The sequence below is a fragment of the Pantherophis guttatus genome, chromosome 10, assembly GCF_059756535.1.
Source record: "Pantherophis guttatus breed Tessera chromosome 10, ASM5975653v1, whole genome shotgun sequence".
Lineage (NCBI taxonomy): Eukaryota > Metazoa > Chordata > Lepidosauria > Squamata > Colubridae > Pantherophis > Pantherophis guttatus.
The window spans coordinates 12560428-12577163 of record NC_142072.1 but is presented as its reverse complement, the minus strand read 5'-3'; the positions used below and the strand labels follow the sequence as shown (position 1 = coordinate 12577163).

Below are 16736 nucleotides of genomic sequence, written 5' to 3'. Positions count from 1 at the left end.
TTATCGAGAAAAAAGGTAAGGGAAACATCAGTGGGTGCCATGTAATTGAAAGGATATGATGCATTTCTTCCTTAAGAAACTAACATCTGTTCTTTGCAAGGAGCATTGCCAGTGTGTGTGTGGGGGGGGGAAGGGGGCAAAGCCCGCAGCATGTACTGGATTCAAAAAAAGGCTTATCCATAATTTAAGAACCCACAAACCCACTTCTACTCTAGTCGCACACCCCAGGAGACCCGCTCTTGCTCTTCAGCAATCAATACAAACAGCAATTATCATCATCATCCATTTACCCGGCTTTTAATAGATCCAGCTTCCATACCTAGACAATAATTCTCTTCTATAACCTTCATTGATCAAACCTCATTTTCAATGCCGTGTTTTGATTCGGGACAGAGGTTTCACACAGATTTAGACAGGCTTTTAAACAGGCAATGAGGCCTCCTGGAAAACGACTCCTATAAAGTACAGAGGACTCTTGGTAAATTTAGGGCAGAGTTCCCCAACCTCCGGCTTTACGGATCGGCGGGCGGAGGCGGGGGGGTGGGGGAAGAGAGGGGAATGGTTTAGCGTGAGCGACTGGCAAGCCCACGCGCAGTTCCATTTGCAATACTGCCCATATTTTAATAGGACAGATCAGTTACCGTACGTTTTGGAGTATAAGACATACTCCCCCCCAAAAGAGGGTGGAAATGTTGGTGCATCTTAAACAACAAATACAGCCATTTTTGACCTCCCGAAACCCCGCCTCGCGCATCCCCTTTTCTCCAAAAGCAGGTCCGTTTTTCGCAAAAACGAGACGCGCAGAGGGTTTGAGAGGCCTGCAGAGTGCTCCTGGGTGCCGGGGAGGGCAAAAACTTTTTCTTGTATACCTCTTTGAAATCTTGGTGCGTCTTATACTCCGGTGCATCTTATACTTTGAAAATTATTTGCTATGCAGAAAACAGACAGATGTATCTTTACAGTCTCAACAGAAGCGCAACTTACAAAGTTAGTGTACTGAGAATATACTGTACATACACCCCATACAGGTTTTGGGTGTGTGTTCTTTCAAGTAAGCTTTTCCTTTTCTAAAAAAGATATATATTTCAATACATTCTCAAAGAAATTTCCTACACTTACAGTATTGTAAAGGAAAGAACAGACGCAATTTACTAAATTTTGTAAATTTATAATTTACGGGGAAAAAAACCAGACCACTTATGTGAATGAAGACAGCCAAAATCCCATACATATCATTGTTATCAATTAATCATTTTCTGAATGGGTTATTTTGGGTGATATTCACTGTTGAGCAGACAAGTGATTCTGCAATTCAGTTTAGGCTATCCTTTTGAGTTAAAAAAAAATCCAATAAAAACAATCTTAATTAATCTATATGAAATATTACACTAGCACGCTGCTACCCACTGTAAGGATTATTTAATATGGTAACTTTGCTGTATCTAGCCCAGTCTTCTGCCCCTGGGCTGTCATATATCGGCAAAAGATGTATTTGTCAATAAATTCCACCTGCAATTTTTATATGGCATTTCATTTTTTTAATATAAAAATGACATACGAATCTTAGGGAAGCATGCAATATTAAATGCTACTTCCCCACTTTACCATGGTCAAAACAATTTAAAAAAAAATAAAAGAGAGCACATGTTTTAAAGGTAAAATAAAGCAGTTGTGCATCCATCCAAATGATGGAACAGGACTGCCACGTGTTTTAGGCTTCTGTAAATGTGGTTAAAGAATTCAAGAAGAGATCTTTTAGGAGACAGGTGACGATTTAACGCTGCCTAGGAAACATGACAGTTGTAGTCTCTTCATGGACCATCTTCCTCTTCCTTCTTCTTCTTCTTCTTTTCAAATTGGTTGGAAGCAATCGAGTTCTGCAAATCTTCCGAATTAATCCATGGTTATCTTCTCCTCCTCCTCCTCACTGGATCTCTCCCATATACAGTCTTTTGTCGCTAGACGCAGAAAGTACTGATGGAAAGGAATGCAGAATTGGTTAAAGGTAAGTGAAAGGTCCCATTTGAACCATTCTGGAGACTTGTTTTATTTTACCAGCTTAAATATTTGTGTTTTAAATATATGTAACCCTAAGCGTCAAGGCAAACCTAACAGAGCAATGAACCAGCAAGGAAGGAGGACTCCTCCTTCAGGGTATGTTAACAAGATTATTAAAAAGGATAATTTCACACATTGGCACCAATGGTGGGTTTCAAATTTTTTTACTACCGGTTCTGTAGGTGTGGCTTGGTGGGCGTGGCTAAGTGGACGTGGCAGGGGAAGGATACTGCAAAATCTCCATTTCCTCCCAATCAACTGGGACTCAGGAGGCAGGGAATAAAAGGGGGCGGGGCCAGTCAGAATTTTTACCACTGGTTCTCTGAACTACTCAAAATTTCTGCTACCGGTTCTCCAGAACTGGTCAGAACCTACTGAAACCCACCTCTGATTAGCACTTATGTTCAAGGTTGCTGACCATGCATAGGAAGGACTTACCTATTGGTTCTTCTGGGTGAAATGCCACTTCATTTATCGAACCCGCATGGCCTGGAAGTTTGTAGAGGATTCTTCTAGAGGTTGTATCCCACACATAAACAAACCTGTGTATGATGACAAACACACATAAAGGCCTCCCTGCACATAAGAGACCACAGTTGCCTTCTGACTCTCAAACAATATATAAACACAGAAGCTGATGAACATATAATGTTCTATCCACGTTAATGCTCTAATGTTCTATACCACTAGAGAATTTTTTAAAGTGCTTAGATTTGCATTTTAGTATTTATTTGTCGTGTTAGTAGAAAGTTAAAACAGTTTCCAGCATGGTTCTAATCTGCCAACCTCAGAAGCCAGCTGTCAACTTGCAAAGCTTTCAAGTTGCCATGAGCAGGAGGGAGGGAGAACTGAAGTGAATTCCATACATTCTTTCTGACCGCAATCAGAAGGAGGGTGTTAGGTTTCACAGCCAGCCAAAGTGGTTAATTGGAGAATGTGATTTATGACATGGCCAGAGAGGAGGGGAGAGACAGGGTGATAGGGGAACGTAAATCTACGTGGGATCAGTCCTAACTGCATCCGAGTATTGCCAGAATGTTGCTCCTAATAAATGACTATATTTCCTTTGAAGTTTGGATCATGGCTCATTAATTAATTAGGGCATCTTTCAGAAACTTGACACCAGCTTCAGAACGGTGAATTGCACCTAGTTAACACAACCCTGTATAATTGGAGTTAGAATCAATGAATCTGAATGTACCACTGCAAAACTGTGGCAGGTATATGGTTTGTTATGCATTTTAGACCCTGCAGATCAAAACAAAATTCTGTGTATTATAATTAAAAGGAACGTACAAGACAAGTGACTAAATAAAATACAGTAAAATAAATAAAATAAAGATGGCCACTGCAACTGAGACTAACCAAGACTCTCTCTGGATCAGCTTGGTTTTAAGAATCAACATCATCATCATCAATTTATTTATTGCTAAAATAAAAGGCGGGGCTTTTAAATGTTTAAAAGTTAAACCAGCAGATTTTTTTACCTGTCTGCAGATCCAGCAGCTATTTTACTTCCATCTGGGGACCAGGAACATCGCAAAAGGTTCTAACAAACAAGAAAACACGGTCCGATTCCAGGCATTTTTCATGCTCTTTATTTTTATCTGAAAGGAAATCTACCAGGGCTTGCGCAATATTAACAATATTTTAGGAATGGCTTTCCTCTGAAACCTTAGTCTGCAGTTCTGTACCAGATTTTATTGCCAGAACTAAAAGCATCTTGTTTTCTTACTATGAAATAGGTTGTGAAATGTCAAAGATGGTTAATTTATAGACGACGACAACGGCATTGGGGGGGGGGGAGGGAGCTCTTTTGCAGCAGCTCTAATTGGAATTTTATCCCGCCCGTTAATTTCCAACATAGGCCTTGTTAAAGGGTTTGCAGCAATTCCCAATTTTAAAAGCCATTTATTCATCAATTAACTTTCAACTAGCAGCCATAAACAAGCAATGTTTCAGCCAACACTTCACTTACCTTCTCAAAATTATGCACGTTCCCTTGGAGTATCTTCACACATCTTTCTTTGGGAGCAAAGGGCCGCACATCCCAGATGCGAACTAGAACAAAATCAAAACCAGCATGTCGCATCCAGAGCTAATTATTTCGATATTGGCTCGTAATGCAGGTTTAATTGCCAGCCAGCTGCTAAAATGTAATTTTAATGCAATAATAACAACAATAACATCAAATAAAGTTGCAACACGTAGAGTGATTATCATCTCAGCTCTCCCTGACAGCCAAGATTAAAGATCCCTGGGAGGACAGCTTAAAGCCAAATACTCAAAACCCAACACTAGTTGCTGAATTTCACCCGTTATTGTTCGAATCAAAAGAGGGCAATTTAAAATTATTTCTCACTTTGAACGAGGAAGCGACATAACAACCAATGTAGGATTCTCTCTTAATTGTTCCTTTATCTTTTTGTTTTACGTCTTGGATTCCACCAGAAAATTGTCACTCAAGCCTATCTGTTGTGGCCCACTGGTGGCCAGCGGAACTGGCAGCAGAGTCAGACAGTGAGGAGGTTGGGGAGGAACTTGGGTCAGTCCTGGGGGCTGGGGAAAGCTCGGATGAGGGCTCTGCGTCGGAGGCAGAGAGGGAGCTAGACAGCAGTGAGGCAGAGGAACAGCTGGAGCCCATTCCCAGTGTGCGCATGCACAGAGCTGCCAGAAGACAAGAAGAACTAAGAAAGCAGGGTCAACTTGGGAGTAAAGCCACACCTTGGAGGTGATTGGCCCCTCCCATAGGACATAAAAGAGGAGCGAATGGGGAGCGGGCTTTTGCAGGAAACAATTCATTCGGTCAGTCGTTTCAAGAGTGGAAAGTTCTGTTTGTGACTCTAAGAGACTCTGTGCCAACTTTTGCCTTACACTGTGTTTGGAAACTAGTTATCTGGCAGCGTTCCACGTGAGATAAGGTTTGGGTTGATAAATATTCCTCTGAAAGATAGTTTGCCAAGCCTTGCTGCCTGTGAATGAAAGGAATTCACTGTTGTGTAAATAAAAGGGGTTTTGCCGGGATCAAGACTCTGCTTCATGCTTTTTACCCTATAACTATCATTAAGTGTTGTCCCTTATGATTCTTGACGAATGTATCTTTTCTTTTATGTACACTGAGAGCATATGCACCAAGACAAATTCCTTGTGTGTCCAATCACACTTGGCCAATAAAAAAATTCTATTCTATTCTATTCTATTAAGGAAGTCTAGGTCAGAACACTATCTCCCATTCTTAATTTTCGTCTGTACACCACTGTTGCTCTAAAACTATGAGTGCTGTTAGTAAATTATTTACCATGGCCATAATTATTACAAGGAGTCCTTGACTTACAACCATCTGTTTAGCGATGAAGTTACAACTGCATCACAACAAGTGATTTATGACCGCTCCTTGCCATGGCATCCCACAGCCACGTGGTCAAAATCCAGGTACTTGACAACTCGCATGTATTTAGGTAGCTGCGGCATGCTGGAGTCATGTAATGAGCTGCCCACTGTTGTGTTTTACAATGACCTTATAAATCTTTTAAATAAATACCATATTTTTCGGAGTATAAGACACACCTTTTTCTTCCCTAAAGGGGGTGAAAATTTGGAGGCGTCTTATACACCCCTCCCTCCCACTGGCCCCCACCCTTTGGCCTCTGCCTCCAAGCAGTTACCTCCTTGCAGCAAACAGCAAGAAGAAACAGTTCCTTTCGGCTTCAGCACAACCTAATTAGCACAAATTGATTGGATTGGCCTCCTGACTCTCAGTTGTTTTGCTCTCAGCTGTTTTGCCTGGGCCTCTGCTGCTTGCTGCAAGGAGGTAAATTGCTGGAGCAGATTTTTTTTTTCCTTGTGCTAATCAAGCTATGCTGAAAACTAAAATGAAAATAAAGCAGGCTGTTTGCTATTTGTTGCAATGAGGCAAAATTGCTGGGAGGCAGAGGGAGATTTCTTTTTCTTCTTTTCCTCACCAAAAAAGGTAGGTGCATCTTATAGTCTGGTGCATCTTATACTCCGAAAAATATGGTAGGTGTGCAACCAGAGCCGTGGTTGTAAGGCAGTACTGCAAGCTTACTCCAGGAGCTCAATTCTGATCAGCACAAGGTTGACTCAGCCTTCCATCCTTCCGAGGTGGGTAAAATGAGGACCCAGATTGTTGGGGGCAATAGGCTGACTCTGTAAACTGCTTAGAGAGAGCTGTAAAGCACTATGAAGCGGTATACAAGTGTAAGTGCTATTGCTATTCTGATTTGCTTGCCACTAATGAGCAACTGATGAGGATACCATACCTGGAGGTATGGAAAGAGAGTAAGGAGAAAGTGATTACCTGCATTGTCCATTGCATTGGAAAGCAAGTAAGAGCCCTCTGCACTTAGGCTGAGACCGGTGACAGAATCCGCATGTCCTCTCATTGTGTAAGTTAGCTTGTTCTGACGAAGGTCCCATACCTTTTAAGAGATTTAACACAGGTCTGGCATTTTACACTTGAAAGACATACCAGATACTTAAGAAGTCATCATCATCTTCGACACCATAATCCCTTGTGGGGTAGCATCTGGCCAACTGAATATTTGCAGAGTATTTAATGGCTGGATGCCCTTCCTGTCACCAATGCAGAGTTTTGTACAGCAGATATATTCTCAGTGTTCCCAGAGAGAGTGAAATATCTGCCTCTACCTAGGATCAAACTCACAGCCTCCTGATTATGAGGCGAGAGCTCCACCTCTAGGCCACCGCACCATTCCACTAGAAACTAAGAAGTAATTACCATAAATAAAATGAGGCCCTGAAAGTGTCATGTTTTATGTTTATTTCATGTTTTATTAAACTTGTATACCGCCCTACTCCCGAAGGACTCAGGGCGGTGAACAGGCACAGGATAAAATACAGAAATACAAAAGCTAGAAACAATTTAAAACCAAATTAAATAATTTAGCCCAAGACAATTAAAAATCCCAATAATTTAAAACAAATTAAAATTTCAGTTTAAAAATTTAAAAGGGGAGAAAAATTAGGCCAGGCCGGCTTGCTGGAATAGGAGGGTCTTAAGAGGACAGCGGAAAGTGCACAGATCCGGGATCCTCCGTATCTCCGGGGGGAGCTCGTTCCAGATAGTGGGTGCCCCCACAGAGAAGGCCCTCCCCCTGGGGTCATATTTAAGTTGTAGTAAAAGTTAGACTTCTAGCCTACACCAATGTTCCAGACGCAGGGATTTCTTTCCAGCAATTGATTCTATAGGTAGTCCTTGATGATTCATTTAGTGACCGTTCAAAGTTACAATGACCCTGAAAAAAAGTGACTTATGACCATTGCAGCATCCCCCATAGCCATGTGATTAAAATACAGGCGCTTGGCAACTGTCTCCTATATATGACGGCTGCAGTGTCCCAGGGTTGTATGATCAGCTTTTCTGACCTTCTGACAAGCAAAGTCAATGGAGAGGCCAGATTCATTAACAAACCAAGTTACTAACTTAACAACTGCAGGGATTCACTTAGCTGTGGCAAGAAAGGTCGTAAATGGGTTATCATTCACTTAACAACTATCTTCCTTAGCTATAGAAATTTTGGACAATTATGGTCGTAAGCTGAGGACTACCTGTATTAAAAACAATGACGTTTTAGGAGTAAAATACAAAAGAATTTTAGAGGTGTGGAAAGAGATGCCTCCCCCCACCCACCCACAGCCCCACATCATTCATGGCCTACATACGGGGCACCTGGCCAAATCCATTTTCTATTCCTGTCCTTAGAAAAACCTGAAATATCAGAGCGCACTGCCTACTCGCCCTCACAAAAGAATTTACATTTCAAATGCCAGCGGAAAATTAGACAACCTCCATACCAGCCATGCTTTTTAACCCATTTTTATCTGGGGCTGCCCGTTTTATTTTACAGCGCTAAATGAAAGAGGAAAAAACAAACCAGTTTTAAAATAAATATGAAGCCTGACTTCCTGGACCAAGTCAACTGACCTTGATATCATTGTCGATACCGCCAGATATTATCTGATCACTGGTATCATTGAAGGTCACAGCTAATACTTGATAGGTGTTCTGGAAGGTCTGAACAGCTGCTTTCTTCCTGATGTCCCAGAGCTGAGAAGAAAAAAAAGTGTTTTATTTTTTTATATATCTATGTATCTCCCTCCCTCCCTCTACCTACCTACCTATCTACCTACTGCAGGGGTCTGCAACCTTAAACTCTCAAAGAGCCATTTGGACCCGTTTCCCACAGAAAAGAAAACATCGGGAGCCACAAAACCCTTCCCGTGCCTGACTATTTCTTGAGCAGCCACAAAACTAGCCTATGTAGTTGAATTAAACGTTTTGTTCTCTTCTGAAACTTTTCTTTTCTTGGATTTATCCATGGTTGGCCTATTGGGAGTTGAAAAGCTCAATAAATCGCGTGCCGGTGGGTGTTGCACATTGGTGGTTGTGACACATATTTTGAGTGACAGGGAGCCGCAGCAGAGGGGTGAAAGAGCCACATGTGGTTCCAGAGCCGCAGGTTGCTGACCCCTGATCTACTCTACTCTACTCTACTCTACTCTACTCTACTCTACTCTACTCTACCTATCTAGCTAGCTAGCTAGCTAGCTATCCATCCATCATCTATCTATCTATCTATCTATCTATCTATCTATCTATCTATCTATCTATCATCTATCTATCTATCTATCTATCTATCTATCTATCTATCTATCTATCTATCTATCTTCTCTTAAACCTATTAATTATGAACAGAAATGTAGGGAAGAAGCAACCAAGATACAGCTACTGTGTGCCACTCCCCAAGATTTACAGATTGAGCATATATGGTTAAGAAAAGATATACATCCAGAGGAAAAAAAAATCCCAAAAAACAATCCCCTTTTTCATATGCATTATAAGGATGACGAACAGGATAAAGAACCCATCTGTACATATTTTGGTGGTAAAATCACCAGCACATGCTGGCTGGGGAATTCTGGAAGTTGAAGTCCACAAGTCTTACAAGTTGCCAAGGTTGGACACCTCTGGCCTACAGAGCTTCTCCTAAAATTCCAAGTATTTCTCTAGCCTGTAGGCTTGTTTTGACATAGGTGACCAATCTATGTGTGCATCGATTGGGGGGGATAGCAAACATCCCCCTCAGGAGGCCCAAAACCCATTTCAAAAATTGAAATGAGAATAAAGATAATTAGAAAATCGGGGCTGCTCGAATACCACTTTAGATTGAACTGAAAAGGGAAACAACAGAAGAGGGGAAAGAGTAGAGAGGAGAGGAGAGGAGAGGAGAGGAGAGGAGAGGAGAGGAGAGGAGAGGAGAGGAGAGGAGAGGAGAGGAGAGGAGAGGAGAAAGAAGAAAGGGAAAAGGAGAGGAAGAAAAGGGAGGGGAAGGAGGAGTAGAAGAGAAGGTTAGAAGGGGGAAGAAGAGAGGAGTGGGGGAAGAGAAGCAGAAGTAGGAAAGAGAAGGAAAGGAAGAAAGTAGGAGGAGAAAGAGGAAGGAAAAGAAGGGGAGGAGAAGAAGAAAGGTTGGAGTAAAGGTAAATAGTAAAAGAGTAGCCCCGAAAAAGTAAAAATGAAAGTTAAAAGATAAGGTGAATGAAAAATGACAGATAAATGACTGTACATGTAAATGTGTTTATGAGAAATAAAAATAAAAAACTTAAAAAAATAAATAAAGGAGGCCCCAAACCTTTAAACATTCATTTAATGCTGCCACAAGGTTATATATAGGCAATATCACAATACCAAGTATTAAAAAAAAGGAGAAAAAAATGGCACCGCCTATTCGAAAGAGGCTGAAAATCATTGGCTTCTAACAGACAACCAGGAAGACTGGCAATTAGAAAGGCTAGCCTAAAGTCATCCTGTTGGCTTTTAAGCCGAAGGCAGGACAGACCATGTTTCTTGGTCTGTAATTAAAACTACACCAAACCAGCCCTCGCTCTTATCCTGCAAGAGTTATAGTACAAATGCTGACCTTCACTGTCCCATCATCGCTGCCTGTGCAAACCAACTGAGGTCCACGTCTTGCTGGATAGCAGGAGTTGACAAACGAAGTGTGTCCTTTAAGTCTTTTCACTCTCTCTCCTGTCTCACTATCCCATACTGCTACTGTTTTATCCGTGGAGGCCGAGAACAGCATGCTGTGAAAGAAGGCAATGGCTATGAATCTTGTAAAGCTGTTACTTCTCGACACTTAAAAGTTACTTATCACATTAAAAATGGTCCATTAGATAAGAGAAAGATACTAGACAAGAAATTCTTTGGGGGCTCACTTTAATATTGCTTGTAGCATTAAAGGAAAAGGCCATCTTGTTTGTTTTGCTACAATTAAACTATTAGATAACTATGCAACAAGCAATACATGATGGGTAGGGATAAAGCCAGCACTGAGGCACAGTGGTTAGAGTGCAGTACTGAAGGCTACTTCTGCTGACTGCCTGCAATTTGGCAGTTCAAATCTCACCAGGTTCAAGGTTAACTCAGCCTTCCATCCTTCTGAGGACCCAGATTGTTGGGGGCCATATGCTGACTCTGTAAACCGCTTAGAGAGGGGTGTAAAAGCACTGTGAAGCAGTATATAAGTCTAAGTGCTATTACTTTTGCTTGCAACTGAAAACTTTGGGAATATAATCTATTATGCTACTGCATAATTTACTGTAGGAGTTTCTAAAAGAGTGCATTTTGAGTTTTTCATGCTAAAGATGCAGTATCTTTGAGGAAATTTTGCCTCATATACTTTTGGCTGGCTTGTGTGTTAAGCTGATATTTAAAGCATTAATATAGTCTTGAGAGCAGAAATAAGATTTAAAGATTTTGAATTAAAACTTGACATCAGTCCTAGCCAGGACTGATGGGGTCTACTGCTTTAAATTGGTTTTTAGTCTGTTTTAGAATGTTTTAATTTGTATTTATTGGGATTGTTTCATTTGATGTGAGCCGCCCTGAGTCCTTTGGAGAGAGGGCGGCATATAAATCCAATAAATAATAATAATAATAATTTATTGTTCTATGAACATCTTTGAATCTGTAGTCCAGCTTAAAATCCTGTATTGAAAAAAATATGTACATCCTTTCCAGCTTTTGAACTGGCTGTTTATCGATCCAATGAAAACAGTGAAGAATATGATTTGCTATCAGCATGGTTTATTTCGTGTTTAAAAATGGAGTCACTTATTTCAAAACATATAGGGTTTTTTTTTGTAATGTACATGTTTTCATTGCTTTTTGAGATACACACACACACACACACACACACACACACACACACACACACCTGCCCACCTCGCAATTCAAACGCATGAAAATGCGACTAGATAAATACCACTTTGGTGGGAAGATAACAATGTTCTGTGCGCCTTTGACATATAGCCATGCTGGCTACATGACTACAGAAATTGTCTTCGGACAATGCTGGCTCCCTCAGCCAAGAAACAGAGGTGAGCACCGTGTCCTAGAATCGAACACGACTGGACAGGGAAACCTTTACCTTTTATATATACATACATAAAGGTAAAGGTTCCCCTGGCACATATGTGCTAGTCGTTCCCAACTCTAGAGGGCAGTGCTCATCTCCGTTTCAAAGCCAAAGAGCCAGTGTCTCTGTGGTCATGTGGCCGGCATGACTAAACGCCAAAGGCACACAGAACACTGTTCCCTTCCCGCCAAAGGTGGTCCCTATTTTTCTACTTGCATTTTCTATGTGCTTTCGAACTGCTAGGTTGGCAGAAGCTGGGACAAGTAACGGGAGCTCACCCCGTTACACGGCACTAGGGATTTGAACCGCTGAACTGCCGACCTTTCGATCGACAAGCTCAGCGCCTTAGCCATTGACTCACCGCGACCCCTATATACATACATACACTTACTTTTTTACTCATTTGAGGATTATAGTAACAAAGTAATTTTTTAAAAAATAAATTCAAGTGTCCTTTTCAAAGAAAACAGCAAACCATCGAAACAATAAAACACAACATATGTATATGATATGAAGTTAGTTTTCTGCATTCCTATTGAGGTTTTTTTGGTCAAATCACAGATCACTATTTGTCTTCAAAAGCGGAGAAATATTTTGCTATATTGTACAAAATGTAAAAAAAAAATAAACACTAACCTGCCATCAGTGTTGTAATGTAGTTCCATAACTGCGCCACTGTGGCCCTTCAAAGTGGCATAATTATCACAGTCACCATACACATGCCATAGGACTGAAATGAGAGGGAGGATCGAGCCTAAGTATAGTGTTTTCCTGAATATATCAAACAACCATTTCAAATCAAAGGTGTCTTAATACACAGTCTGCAATTAGGCAGGTGTTATTGCATGTAAGATTGCAAGTAGTGAAAGTGCTGTTAATATTTGATCTAAAATTGACATATTTAGCAGCAGACTGAAGCACAGAAAAAGTAAAATTCTGCTTACTCTAAAGGATGAAAAGGGTAAAACATCCTTTTGTAAAGAATGGAATGTAACGGAACGGAACGGAACGGAACAGAACAGAACAGAACAGAATAAATAGAATAGAATAGAATAGAATAGAATAGAACAGAACAGAACAGAACAGAACAGAACAGAACAGAACAGAACAGAATTCTTTATTCGCCAAGTGTGATTGGACACACAAGGAATTTGTCTTAGGTATACAGTATATGCTCTCAGTGTACATAAGGAGAATAAAATACATTCATCAAGAATAAAAAGATACAAGTGGTAGTCAAGCTTTCTAATAAGTTATCAAATCGTACTAGGAAACAAATAAAAACAATATAAATTGAAAGATACAAGCGACATGGTTATACTAATAAATGGGAAGAGAGAGAGACTAGTAAGGAAGAGAAGAATAATAGTAATGCAGTCTTAGTAAATTGACAGAGTTGTGGGAATTATTTGTTTAGCAGAGTGATGGTGTTTGGGAAAAAACTGTTCTTGTGTCTAGTTGTTCTGGTGTGCAGTGATCTATAGTGTCATTTTGAAGGTAGGACTTGAAACAGTTTATGTCCAAGATGTGAGAGGTCTGTAGATATTTTCACAGCCCTCTTTTTGACTCGTGCAGTATACAGGTCCTCAATGGAAGGCAGGTTTTTTAAATGACAATAAAGTTCTGCTAAAAACTATTGAACAGTGCACATCATTAAAGCAGTGGCCCCCCAACCTTTTGGGCACCAGGGACTGTTCTATGGAGAGAAGTTTTTCTGTGTGGGGGGGATGTTTCATGTGCTGCCTGCATCCTGCTTCGCTTGTTTGTGTGGCCCAGTTTCTGGCATGCCGTGGCCTGGTGCCGGTCCATGAACCTGGGGTTGTAGACCCCTGCATTAGAGGTATGTCTCTATTTACTCTCATCAGAATGGAATGGCTCTTCTGAGAATACCTAATCTACAGCTTTAACAAGCCTATCACGCTCAAAAGAAAGATCACAGAATTGACTTACGTATCAACCTGTCAAACCCAGCTGAGGCTAAGGTGGATCCATTAGGATGAAACTTGCAACAATAAACCTCTCCTTCATGACCAGAAAGTAACATTATGGGTGCTTGCAATGAGGAACATCTTGGGGGGCCCTAAAATAGAAAGGAAATGCAACATATTCAAGAAGATATAAATAAGCACAAACCGTTGGTAGAAAAAAAAAATTAAGTCAGAAAGAAAATTGATCTATATATTTTTGAAAAGGCTCAGACACCTCTTACTTAATGCTATGAAAACAGGATAAATATTGTAATCAATGGAAAATGCAAACATACAGCTATGGCTAAAATAGCAGAAACTATAGGTCCAACTGCAGACAAAGAATTAGGAAAGATTGCATTAAAAATCTATAAACATTTATTCTATTAATACCAGCATTCGCACAAAAAGAGATTAATACGTTTATTGTTATTATTTCTTCTGCATTTTTATATGTTTGCTTATAGTATCCACAGCGCTTTTATAATGTGGGCATTAACATCCTAATAAATTGAACAAACAAATACTTATCACATAAAATGCAGCAAATACATGTATAAACCAGTCAACATGTTTAATAGAAAGTTTAATAATTTAATAGACAAAGAGAGGATAATCATTTTTCAGAGTCAAGAAGCAAGGAAGTTTAATGGTTATGATTATCATGTGTTGCACATTCAGCCAGAAGTTTAGACTAGATTTAGAATTTTATCCACCATGAGGTCCTTCCCAAGAGCTTGATAGGCAGATGTTCTCAGAAACGATAATATTTGTAGCTCAGGGTTAAAACGAGGGATCCTTGATGTTCTGTGAGTTTGGTTGTTTACTTGCAAATGTTTCATTTCCCAACTAGCGTAACAATCAGAGAGCAAACCCCATTCCCTTCTAAAACTGATGATGTTACCTAGTTGGGTAATGAGACATGTGCTAGAAAACAACCAAGCTCAGAGAGTTTATGGAGATTCTCAGTCATCCAGGTCATGGCTGTCCCAAAAGTGCTTTTTTCAAGAGGCAACTGGACTTTCTTTGTTTTTCCTTGAAGATGTTTTGCTTCTCATCCAAGAAGCTTCTTCAGCTCTGACTGGAGGGTGAGGAAATTGAAGGATTTATATTCCTTGCAAACAGCTGGTCATTTGCATCCTTTTAGAGGGTCCTTAAATCACTTGGAGGTTTATCTGTGTCTTCAGGGTCACCTGAATAGTGCAAATGGTTCCTGCAATTCTCTGGAAATCCGTTCATACTCCCACACCCTTCGAAGCTTAAAGGGCAACAACGACCCGATAGGCAGATATTGTTGTTTGATGGGTTAGGGTTAGGGTTAGGGATTGTGTTGTTATTATTATTATTAGTGATCATCGCACAGTGAGCCAGATGTTCAGACTGGGTTTGGCATTTTTGTCTACCTATCGAGTCCTTACCAAGGACCTTGATAGGCAAATCCAGATGTTTGACAGTGTTGTTGTTATTATTATACTTTTATTCATTAAACATGAAACTCAGTCAACTGAACATTTAAAAATGTATCACAAATGCCACTGACTAACGCTAATGGTTGATACGGGTTGCTGCCAGCATCCTAGGTATCAACCAAGTATCTTCTTAAAATATATGATGTTCCGAGTAGCGTAGTTGTTTTTGCAGTTCCGCTGGTGTTATTGCAGGAAGCTGCAATTTCTTGATGTGTTTTGTAAAATTCTTGGACATGGTACCAAGTGCCCAGATGACAATGGGTATCACTGTTACATGTTTCATCCATAGCTGTGTAGTTTCGATGGCCAGGTCGCGATATTTCATGATTTTTTCCAGTTCTTTTTCTTCAACTCTGGCATCTCCTGGTACCGCGATGTGAATAAATTGTACGTTTAGGTTTTCGACAACTGTGATATCTGGCGTGTTGTGTTCCAAGTGATGATATTTATTATTATTATTATTATTATTATTATTATTATTATTATTATTATTATTATTATTATTTTATTCATTAAACATGAAACTCAGTCAACTGAACATTTAAAAATGTGTCACAAATACGATTGACTGGTGCTAATGGTTGATACGGGTTGCTGCCAGCGTCCTAGGTATCAACCAAGTATCTTCTTAAAATATATGATGTTCCGAGTAGTGTAATTTTTTGCAGTTCCGCTGGTGCTGCCAGCATCCTAGGTATCAACCAAGTATCTTCTTAAAATATATGATGTTCCGAGTAGTGTAATTTTTTGCAGTTCCGCTGGTTTATTGCAAGAAGCTGCAATTTCTTGATGTCTTTTGTAAAATTCTTGGACATGGTACCAGGTGCCCCGATGACAATGGGTATCACTGGGTATCATCAGTATCATCATCATCATCATCACTATTATTATTAATTTGCAATCACCCAAAAACATTATTATTATTAATTTACAATCACCCAAAAACATTATTATTAATTTACAATCACCCAAAAACATTATTATTAATTTACAATCACCCAAAAACATTATTATTATTAATTTACAATCACCCCAAAACATTATTAATTTACAATCACCCCAAAACATTATTATTAATTTACAATCACCCAAAAACATTATTATTAATTTACAATCACCCCAAAACATTATTATTATTAATTTGCAATCACCCAAAAACATTATTATTATTAATTTGCAATCACCCAAAAACATTATTATTATTAATTTACAATCACCCAAAAACATTATTATTAATTTACAATCACCCAAAAACATAGCAAGCGGATAAACCTAATGCAAAATAAAATTCCGAATCGGGTTAGTAGAAAGACGTAAGAATTAGGAAATGAAGTTTTAATGAAACGATTCTGGGGGGCAAAGCCGTTTGGTGCTCAATTTCTTATATATAGAAATATATAAGAATATGTCTAGAAAAACACTTAATCTCTCCCTTGGCTCACACACCAACATCCATTTCAAGGAAAAACACAGCGGCTTCCCTCCCAGGAAGAAACTCACCGCCTGCAACAAGGCGCCCGGAGGCGGTTGCCCAGCTCCGGGACCCGGCCCCAAGATGAGCTCATGGCGGGGTTTCTTAGCAGCCGCCGCCGCCGCCACCAGAGCCATATCCGGCCCGGGAGCCTTCCGTTTCTGCGGGTCGATCATCGCGTTATTGACCCTCAACGCCGCCGTGCTGGTCCAAGAGTGGGAAGGCCACGCCCTCTCCTCCTCATTGGCGCTTTTACACGGCCCTTCCCGACGCCGGTTGGCTCAAGACGCTGGCGAAGAGGCGGGAGGATCAA

General features: G+C 40.2%; 1 protein-coding gene across 1 annotated transcript; it reads right to left on the bottom strand.

Annotated features, from left to right (window-relative positions):
* Window positions 1-1515: 1515 nt before the first annotated feature.
* SNRNP40 (small nuclear ribonucleoprotein U5 subunit 40) lies at window positions 1516-16725 on the bottom strand. The gene is made up of 10 exons (XM_060691534.2): window positions 16453-16725; window positions 13467-13596; window positions 12153-12246; window positions 10017-10182; window positions 8024-8146; window positions 6377-6497; window positions 4037-4119; window positions 3546-3607; window positions 2497-2600; window positions 1516-1974 (listed from the first exon to the last, which is right to left on the bottom strand). The coding sequence occupies exons 1-10, from the start codon at window positions 16597-16599 to the stop codon at window positions 1925-1927; spliced, it is 1080 nt and encodes a 359-aa protein (XP_060547517.2). The 5' UTR covers window positions 16600-16725; the 3' UTR covers window positions 1516-1924.
* Window positions 16726-16736: the final 11 nt, after the last annotated feature.

What these genes read in the sequence shown, in the direction of transcription:
- SNRNP40 (XM_060691534.2), bottom strand. Translation starts at nt 16,599, where the DNA reads ATGATCGACCCGCAGAAACGGAAGGCTCCCGGGCCGGATATGGCTCTG. An exon ending in CAATGCAATGGACAATGCAG is followed by an intron (nt 4,120 to 6,376) that starts GTAATCACTTTC and finishes ATTTTGTTCTAG; the next exon opens with TTCGCATCTGGGATGTGCGG. An exon ending in TCACCCAGAAGAACCAATAG is followed by an intron (nt 1,975 to 2,496) that starts GTAAGTCCTTCC and finishes CCTTTCCATCAG; the next exon opens with TACTTTCTGCGTCTAGCGAC.